Genomic DNA, 11,018 nt, shown 5'->3' with positions numbered 1-11,018 from the left:
AAAAAAGACTGGCTCAGAGCCAATGCAAGCAATCACACACAGCACTGAGTGGTCACATACAGCATCTTCCCTACAGCACGACGGCGTTGTGCCATGGCGCTTCCTGAAAATCAAGACACTTTCTAAAATTCGTATCGCATACTGAATATGACAAGAAAGTGAAGAACAAATCAAAATGTTGTAATATACGTAACAAGAGAAAAAACAAAATTAAAAAAAACCCAAAAACTGGAAGTTCAAACAATCTACTTTGTCAGGTTTTAGAAATATATCAGAGATGAGCGCTGTTCTTTAAGTGTGGAACAGGACTACAGAATGTGTAGGTTCAGCTGACAGCTGATCCTGAGAAGGCAGCTGACCTTTCAGAAAAAGCCAACTGGGAAAGTTCCCCAGAATCTGGAACTAAAAGCAGCATTGCAGATTTCTTCACTGGGAGACACAGTGAATTTATCTAGCATCTTATATCCTGAACTCTCTTGCATACAGGCTAGGATTTGCTGGTCTATTTATAAATCTTTTCTGAAACTGAACATAAGCGATGGAGCTCAGGTTCACTAAGCATCTTTGAACTGTTCTTAACAGCACTAAGAGAACCTAAGTAAATAACAACATAATTTTATCCTGGCAAAACTGACTCAATTAAGGTCACAGACAGTATCTGTAAATGTAGCCTTCAGCTAATCCCAAATTATCTAAAATAGATGGTTATTTTAAATCCAATAGCAAGGGTTTCCACAACTGATATTTCAATTTATTGCAATTAAATTCAAAGATGTGGAACGCTTCTTTTGAGGCTAAAATTAATATAATACATATTTAATCATGAAAAGATACGTTTGGTTAGTGCAACCTGCACTTCTCTTTAAACACTGCATTGCTTCTTACAGGTGTTATCCTGATCTCCCAGGAGAAGATATCTGTCACTGCTGACTCACCACTACTTGCCCCCAGTCAGGAAGTGAATGCTTTTAAGAAATATTGTACCATTTGGGCCAGCATAGTTGGATGATGACTGCACTAAGCTGCCTGTAATTAAGCAATATCTGTGAGGTGCAATTAACTGGGAAAAATAATATTTCATAAGTACATTGATTTAGCATAGGAGCAGCATCCTTTGGAGGATGATCTAAATAAGCAGTTGAAGTCAACCTGCAATTGGTGTTGCCACAGGCAGTAACACGATAGACCATTTAGCATGTTTGTAAATGCCATACTCACAGCATCACAAAAAGCTGCACTCAGAAGAGACCTCTGAAGAACTTCTGGTGCACAGTGCTCAGAGCAGAGCCAGCTGGAGGGGAAGCTCAGTGCCGTGGCCAGGCTATTCAGCTATTCTCTCAGAAAAGTAACAGGGCATGTGCACAAATATTTTCACAGTCGGTAACCAAAAACAAGACTTGCAGGACTGAAGATATGATAGTATAATTTATATCCATCTCTGGAATTAAAAGTTGTGACTTATGGCGATGATGGTGAGACAAGTCTCCATTTCAGCATGTTTGACATTTCCCATTCAAGGTTTCAGAATAGATGCTCGTAACTTTTGCAAGCTCTAGTTTTTCTCACTGAAGTTTCCTACTACAGCTGCCCATGGGGCACAACTTATGTGGGAAAGTTTCAGCAATATGCTTTCATAATTTCCAAAGAGCCAACCAGGGAAAAATACATTATTTTCAGAAGTTTAAAAATATTTGTACAAGTCCTTTCTGAGAAATTTCAAGTCCCTAAGGTAGAGGGACCTCAGCAATCAGCCAATTGCAATCTAGATTTGCAGGAACAAAACATCTAGCTACATGATGAAGTTTTCTTCTTAGTGACTGCACGGCAGGTATGGGAAAGCCCTCTCCCACTACTCTAATATCAAATGCAGGAAATTAGAGCTGTGGCTAGGCCAAGGAAGAGGTCAAATAAAAGAAAAGCAGAACAAAGTTTAATGGGAAAGAAGAGTGGAACAAAGTCTGTAAAAGACTGAAACTGAAAGGGATGGAAAATAGGAGTTGAGAGAGGATGGGATAAAAGATGAGAAAGCTCAGAGGGGTCCTAGGAAAAAAAAGTCAGACCTTGGGGGGGAAAAAGAAATAAAAAGGGATAGGGAACATCACTCTATTTCAAAATCTGGATAGAAAACACAAATCACTTTCAGTGCCATTCTAATTTCACAAATATTTACAAAATAAATTTCAATATGTCACTAATCACTCTTCAGTGATACGCTGAGAACGAAGCAATCCATGTTAGAAGTGATTAGCTCAGCTCAAAGGATAGCGTTAGTACTTCAAAGGGAAGGATCCAAAATCTACTAACAACTTTGTAAGGTTTTCAGCCCTTTCCTACATCTTCCCAGCATCCATTAAATAATAACAGAATAAAATAAACCCCTTCAACTTTAGAAAATATCAAATCTAGATTGTTTATGAAACCTTAATTCAGTCCCTCGGTAAATGCAAATTCATAGAAAAATTTTAATTACAATAGAATATTTATCTAGATCATTTTGACTCATGTTGTGCTTTTTTTTATTAGCCCAGGTGTTTTCAGTTAATTATGCTACTAAGCATATGTCATCATTCAATATACTTATCCACGCCTATGTTTCCAGCAGAAATACTAAAAGGATCATATTTGGTGATTATGCTAATATTTCTATCACTTTCTTTTCAGCATACTACACATCACATAAATCCAGACATACCCTTGCAGAAAACAAGTTTAATAAGTAAGGCCTCTACATCCAAACCTCTAGGACAGTCCTCAGATCTCTGCCGCTGCCAAGTGATTGATTTAAGAGATGGACAAACATAGACACACAGAAGTACAGATACTATGATTAATGGATGATTCACATTCCCCTGAACTGCATATCATGACTTAATGTGAAACCCTGAAAAGATTAAAGGCAGGAATTACATTATCATGAATAACATTAAAAAGTGATATTCTGTTTAAAATCTTTTGAGCGCAAGTAAGTTGAACAAATATATTAACACAGCTTCCAAAGATTCAATCAAGTTGAATGCTACCCAGAATTTATTTTGAAATAAGCTTTATATATCTCACATGTAACGTACATGTCTACTTGTGACTAGCACTAAAGCTATCAGCATGTAGGTTTTAATTCTTTCTTCAGCTGTATAGAGCTTACACTGTCTGCATTTTCCTTCTTTTAACAACAGAACCCTTCTCCCAATTACAAAGGAAGTACATCTCAATGCTATAGGTATGAGACATATACATTTACACCTAGGTCGTTATTCTTTCCTTTTATTACAATATGAAAATCTGTCTCCTTGTTATAGGGGCACAGTAATGTGGCTGTTGCATTTTATGTTTCAGTACTGAATTCATGAACAGGGGCTTAGAGGGCGCTTGCTGTTTCTTATTATTTGAATCATATCAGTTGAAAATTTGTATTTAAATTATTCAGGCAGTACGCAGAGCTCTTCTATAAAAGATAGCTGTGCATTAACTTACAATTAAATGATGGTTTTAATGAAATTATAGTGTGTGACAGGTTAACGGACTGATGCTGAAAGGCAAATGTCGAAATGAAGCCAAGATGTTTATTTTCAAACTGACAAATCTTAACTCAACCATAACGTATAGTTCCATTAACATTATAGTTATTACACAAAATAATTCGGTTGAAAAAAATATATAATAGACTGTGAGCTGTCAGACCACCAGGAGAGTCCCTACCCTCACCATGTTTCATGACAGGCAAACCAAGCCAATGCCTCAGCGACACAGATTTTATCTGCAGACAAGGGCTGTAAACATCAAAGCAACAGTCAGCAACCAGCTTTTTCCTGAATAATGCCTCTAATCATTACTTTTTTGTTTTTTTTTCAGAACTGAAGTCAACCCAACAGGCAATGCAAGGCTTAAACACATCAAAACTTCTTAATGGGATCCTGAGCTCCAACTTCTACTTATTTTGTGCCAATTCCAGTGGCACAAAGTGGCAGAAAAATGCTAACAATTTGAGTGACAGATTTCTCATTTGAACAGCATTTCTGGATGGCATTAAAGACATCATTCCCACAGCTTCCAGAAAGTTAGTCTTTGTAGACTGTGTAGATGTGATTTTGGCACTATATACAATTTCACATATGGGATTGATATATTTAAAGAGCAAAACCCTTCCCTCTCTGAAAAAAACCTTCTGTTCAAACTGTTAAAGCATTGTTTAAACACCAGCGAAACAGAATGTGACAGAATGACCACCAGGACATTCAGAGGTGAAACTCTGGATCCTAGCTGAGAAATGAGTAACAGCAGGGGACCAAGCTGATAGAATGATCTTTAGCAGAGCCAAGAAAATACAAAAAAAAACCAACAAATCACAAGAATGCACCTGTAGCAATTGGAGCTTTTCGGTAACTGGAAACAAGAGGACACTGTAAGGAATGAACATTCTGCCTAAATCCATCATTTCAATATAATAAAAATGAACAAACAGAGCACGCAGCTCATGGGGCCAGACAAAGACCTCATCCTCCACGTTATTAGCTTGAATATACTACGAGAGGTTAGTGGCCAAAAGTAATTATCATACAGCAGCTATAATTTGGCTTCCATGAAATGAGCTGTGCTCTCAGCCCAGTTCCTAGCAGTCAGCCTTTCACAGCTTAGAAGCCAGTCAGGCCCAGGCTGATAGGGAGCAGTGAATGGGTATGGATACTTCACCCCATCAGGTCAGAATGAAAATGCAATGCTGGGAAGCCTGTACCACACTTCCAAATTTATAGCTGTTAAGGCCCAAAGGGGCTCTTTGCAACCATCTGAAGTGACCTGCAGAGTAACTCAGACCATGCAGTTTGAGCTAGTTACTCCTCTCCGCACTGCACTATTTTCCTCTCTCGTTTTCTTTTTTCACATGGAGGGCCTTGCTGCCCCCCAAAAAGGAAGGTCAATAGCAGTTCCCAGGGCTCGCTCCCAATCCTGCAACAGGTAGCCCTGGGAGTGGTGCTAGGCTGGCACCCCACTACTGGCCAGATCACAGCGAACATCAACCTCTCAGTCTGGTTATGAAAGAAAATAAAATATAAAAAATAGAAAAAAGTCTCAATATTATTGACAAAAGAGTTGATTCTCCCATGCAAATAAACAAAAACAGGTACGGATTGGGCTACTCGGAAGGATTCAACCAGTGACCTATTGTACTGTAAATAGTATTTTCTCTGCAGGTAGCCAGTTCTTGAAGCTCTACGACTCTTGTAATATTCAGCTAAAGAACTATTCATCAAAAAGACGCTCTTATATGTATTGTTTGGCATATCTTTGTTATAAGTAATTTACTTATAATTTTTCTGAATGCTTGGCCTTATCTATGCCAAGAAATTCAAAATCAAATAGATCTTTTGGGCTTTTTTTCCAGTTAACATCTTTAAATCTGCATTTCTCAATTTTAGACACAGGTAAAAATATAGACCAAAGATTTCAAACTATAGTCTCTCCACCATTTATTGTTTTGGAAATCATGTTAATATCCCAACCTGCTGGCTCTTCACAGATAAGCAATTCTACTGTTTTCAGTCCTCCTTTGTACAGTAATATTTCCTCTTCCATAACCTGTTCTACAGGTTTGGTATATTCACTTATCCTCCACACAGTAAACCTACCCTTATTAAGTGCTGGCAAAAATTTATGATCATTTAAAAATGAAGTATATAACATATCAGCAAGTAATATCTCTCTGTACCTTAACAGAGCATCAAACAGGCAGGAAGACAAAGTGCCATGGTCATCTCCCTGCACAGTTCCTTGTTGGAAGTACCAGCCTAAAACAGAGGCAGAAATGGCTTCTGATATACATGGGACATTTTCTTCAACTAGTTGGACTTCTTTTGTTCTCTGATTCACAGATTTCCTAAAGCAATCCTATGCTTTTAAATTTTTTTCTTAGTAATGATGCATTATTGAAATGTTAATCTTTGTGATGTCGAGTTGAACAACTTATATTTAAAATTTTTTGCATTAATGTGGGAAAAACAGAAATAATCCATAAATAAATCAATAAACCGGAAAAAAATAAACAGAACAATGGTCAAATATAACTAAAATTGTTCCAAATGTTTCACTGAAAGTCTCATCCTTTGTTTACAACACTAGCTGACATTAACTACACTTGAATGAAAAGAAATAATGAAATGCTCACAGTAGTCTGTGGAGTTTTATGACACTGGGATGAAGAATTGCATCTCACCATTCTCAGTGTCAGAGTTCAAGTCATTGATGGAGTTTAGGGACAGAGAGGTCATAAATGAGGTCAAGGAAGTCCTCAAGATTTTACATCTCCTATAACCAGTTTGACAATCCTGGACTTTTGGAGAAAGAAGACTAAAAATGTTTATTTTTTTTAATAAATGAATGTGTGTTGCCTAAGAATAAGCATTACATTTAAGTAATACATAATTTCATCATAAGTTATGCCTTGCGTTTTGCTTTCTACATCTTTTAAAGTGGCTTTAACACCAGAACTAACTAATATTTTACTACTGAAGGCATTTTGAGGAGTTTGCCTGCACCAACTTATTGAAAATCAACTCATTATATTCATTATATTCTGCTATTATTATATTCTGTTTCAATTATTTTATATTTTAATTATCACAGTTTAAACCATACAATTTTATTTCTCTCGCTAAAACTTCTTTTGACTTATTAAATATAAGAAAAAAAAAAAATTTCCAGTTACATTACAACTAGACAAGAAAAAACTTCAAAGCACTGGTGCTATGTCTCCTACCTTCCCTTTTTAAAACAAGATGTTAATTGGTTAATAAGAAGTACACAAATTGTTGGGAGTTTTACTTCATGATAGGGAAAGGAAAAACTAAGATGTGACTAACACACCATAACCATTTTCTGCAAGTTGTAAGTCATTTTTTCCTATTTCTCTTCCCAATGGAACAAGAAAAGTACATACTCTTCTACAACCTATTCACCAATACATTCCTTATCTGATGATGCACTGCTTTGGGTCATTTTCAGAAGCTCTATTTAGATAGAAAGGAAGAAATAGTAATATGGGAAAAACATGACAAAACAACTTTTCAAGTGTACCTCCTAGGTACAATTCACTTCAAAATGAGCAGAAGTAAATAATTTCAGCAATACAGAATCCTACAGTACAGAGGTTTTTTCCATTCTTGCAGATTGGAGAGTAACAAATAAAGAAACTCCTCTAAATTAGGGCTTTAAAAATCTGAGGCTACTATAAAGAAACAAGATTAACTTAATCCCCTAACAATCCAATTTATGACTAGTAAAGGGTTATGAAAAATTCCATCTAGATGTCAAATATAAGGAAACACAAAGTCTTTGGAGACACATAATGATAAACTGCAGATTGAGCAATAAGCTCAGTGAACAGAATGAACAGTTCAAGAGTTCAGAACATGTTCATTTGAAAGGTGTTCAGTTAAAGAGAAGGGCATGGTATAGACAAAGGCACAGAAAGGTCATAATTACAGTCATTTCATCTTCATTACAATGGTGCAGTCACAGCACTGGCGCACACACTTAAGTCCACACTTGCAAGTCAATGCATTGTTCTGGAGATGAAACGAAAATATTTTTTAATAGATTAATGAATCCTGCCACTGTAGGTGGGTATAGAAGAACTCAGGCCTTTTTATTCAATTTTGAAAAATAAAGAAGACCCAAAATATCTCTATTTTCTCATCAGGTGAGATGAATTAAAAATTAAAATCAAGACTCATCGTGTTCTTCATCAAACAAGCAAAGAGCACAGCCTGAATTGAGAGCTTCTCTACCTGACAGGCTGCAGCCCAGAGCTCACTTATTCACCCAGCTGTTATCTCAAATGCAGTAGTTTGTGATGAGCAGAAATAAGCAAGCATTTAAAAAGTTTCAATAAAATAATGGAGTCTGATGTCTGTAACCAAGCGTATCTGCTCCAGCTGAAACACTGGGGAAAAAGTGGCAGATTACATTCAGTAAATAAAAATAATATTTAGGCTGGAATGTGGAGCTGATAACGCTGCTCTTGAAAACACACAAGTAATAATCCACGCAGGAAGCCAAAAACATTGCTTTTTATATAAGTTGTCTTTCAGGTCAGGCATTATGTCATGGCACAGGTATGGAAATAAATCCAGATAGCATCAAACAACAAATGTCCAGGTCACCATGGGAGGACTCCAAAGCAAGTACTGAGCCAAATGAATCTGCCTGTAAGTGGCAGGCAACAACAGCCACTGCCAGTCTAGCTGCAGGGTAGGGAGAAAACACTTAAACTTTTTTTGCTTTGGTATTTGCATAGTACTTTTCATTAATAATTAACAGAAGTGGGAGCGCTGGCACTATCTAATCTCTGATTTTTATTTTTTTTTAATCTAGAATGCAAACAGGACTTTTTTTCCCTCAAAACAATATAAACTACACTAACATATATAACAAATATATTTAAAATTTTATATTTGTTTGCATATTTTTAAATAAAGTGATCTAAAATCATAGGATGCATATAGATATTTATACAGTTACTATAGACAGATAGGCATATTTACAAAAAAATTGATGTCGGAATCTCAATTTCAGATAGTGGCACTGGAGAAGGAGAGTCATTCTGTATGATGATGGTGTTAGAAATTGGCTCACAGTAACCTGTAACTGCTTTCAAGAACATTTTCCAATCAAGATTAATTCCCAGAGAATTCAGTATAAATTATAGATGATCTGAAATCTTCCAAATCTGAGCCAAATGTCATCTGTAAACCAGCTGTTCAGACAGTATCAAGAAGTACAGTCATCCTGCCAGACTGATGCCCAAACACTAGCTCACAGACAAATTCTTTTAACACATTTTGGACACGCAAGCAAATCCTAACATTATCCACCTGCAACAGAGGTTGAGGAATTTATATTTATAACATCATTTATTTCATGAAATTTAAAATATGTAATGACACGGCAACGAAAGTAAATGCTTATGTATTTCATTGTAAAATGATATTCAATTAAAAGTAAATAAAAGACTTTAAAACCGTTAATGGGAAAGAAGAAAGCCTCTGCAACATACTGCTTCAATATCACATGGAGACCTGACACTGGTGGTAGTGTGTGCACAGCCCCATGAGGCTCTTCCATGGGGTGGAATAGTTACAACGCAAGAAACACACTAATTAACTGCAACTAATCAATTATCTCTCATAACAATGAGAAGTATAATTATTTTCTGATCTCGTGTTCTTGCTAATTCTCCTTACTGCAATTGTTACAAACACAACGGCCAAGCTGTAGTCAAAACAAACAAACAATAGATAAAGGAAAGTAGCACCAACATTAAACTACTGAGTTATCTCAATTTGTTTTCTTCATCATACCCAGTTCACGGCTGCAAAAGATCATGTTATTTTTTAAACATATAAATAAACCCAAAACTAAATCTAGACCTATCTAGATTAAGACACACTAGGGAGAAAACAGAGGAGGTCATGAAATCTGAGACTGCTGTTTCTTCTCATAATGTAATTACATTTTTGGCTAATGAAATTATAGCAGTCTCAGAGTAAGGCCTTGCAAGTCAGAGCTCTCACACTGCCTGTGAGAGCTGGGAGAAAGAAACACACTCTGCCATTTATATCTCAGGGATGCACACTAATCCCCAAGATCCAAGTACAACTTGTTTAGTTTCTGATCTCTGAGCAAGTCTGAATTTGTGATCAAAGCCCTTTTCTAATTATGACAATTAAAGGAAAATTAGCTTAGTAAGGAAGAAAGTTTGGTAGAGAGTGAAAGAGCACATCATTCTGTTCTGCCAGTACCCTTCCAACAGCTGAGAATAAATACAGCTTAACTCAGGTAAAGATAAGCAGCAATGGAGCAAAGCGACATAAAGGGATGGCTGAGCATTCAAGGCCTCCATTCACACTATTTAGGTATCCCAAACCTATTTCAATCTGCACATATGATCCTATGATCAAGGGAGTTGTTCAGGTAGAAATCTTAAAGCTTGTAAGGAACACGTAGTTGAGAGTCTCAGTCAACAAAGTTGAGTGCATTCCCGTCAGCGTTACGAACTTGTACACCTGATCCCACAGTAGCATTTTGAACCACTGGGCTAACACCCTAACTATCCTCCTCAGCACTGACTAATGTCTTCCACCGTACCCAACAGGCCAGCAAATTGAGTATTGGAAAGTGAGGATTTTGCCCTATGAACGCTGGCACTCAGGTGCACCAGTGCAATACAAGGTATGGCTTATCCGTAGGAAATGAATGGAAAACCAAGATTCTCACTCAGATAAATCCAGCATCCTTTCATTTCCTATTAGCCACTAGGGGAAGGGAAAGATATTATCTAGTTGATGTTACTTGCCACTGGAATAACAGTTTCTAGCTCTTGGTGGTGAACAGCACACAGCTGGCAAATTCCAAAGGACAGAAAGAAACTACACTGACTGCATCTAAACTAGACACTTTCTGAGAAAACTAAGTGATTTCTCTATTTGGCTAAACATTTAGGGGAAAGGAAAAAACATTTTAGGAGGTCTTAAAGAGTAACGTGTTAATATTTTAATTAATTTGAATTAATTAACCTGATAAATAATTAATAAAAAACTCTGTGGTAGTCTCATTTCCTGCTTTGAAGCCAGCTCTAGGAGGCAGTCTGATAGCTGAATTCACACATGGAATCTGAAATATAGCCGATTCCTGGCTTCCAAGCAGTGAAATCGTATGATGATTAACTTAATATGACTGTGTTAGAATAAAATGTACATCCCATTAATATATCGAACATGTGGAGGAAAATGAAAAACAGACCCTCTACAATAGTTGTCCAAGTTCTTCTCCAAAGCTCTCAGTGTGAATGTTAAACCCAGCGAGCTTAGGCAAATATGACCAACTTAAAAGCAAGAGAGCCATTATCACTCATCACATTAAATGAACTCATTTCATTTTCAAATCTAGTTGGAAAATTAGTTCTTGACTATTAAATTATATTAAACAATTCTCAAGGAATTAATGGCAGTAGGTTTTGCTTTGACTGT

At 36.6% G+C, this 11,018-nt stretch overlaps 1 protein-coding gene across 1 annotated transcript in view; it reads right to left on the bottom strand.

Annotated features, from left to right (window-relative positions):
- The window catches only part of LOC104913045 (WW domain-containing oxidoreductase-like), a 26,421-nt gene extending 26,326 nt beyond the window's left edge, over positions 1–95 (bottom strand). The window contains exon 1 of the mRNA XM_031555412.1: positions 61–95. Within this exon, the coding sequence (XP_031411272.1) occupies positions 61–95 (35 nt within the window). The remainder of the gene's footprint in view (positions 1–60) is intronic.
- Positions 96–11,018: the final 10,923 nt, after the last annotated feature.

This window comes from Meleagris gallopavo, chromosome 13 (genome assembly GCF_000146605.3).
Source record: "Meleagris gallopavo isolate NT-WF06-2002-E0010 breed Aviagen turkey brand Nicholas breeding stock chromosome 13, Turkey_5.1, whole genome shotgun sequence".
Taxonomy (NCBI): domain Eukaryota; kingdom Metazoa; phylum Chordata; class Aves; order Galliformes; family Phasianidae; genus Meleagris; species Meleagris gallopavo.
The sequence above is the reverse complement of the archived record's forward strand: the minus strand, read 5'-3'. Positions and strand labels throughout refer to the sequence as shown.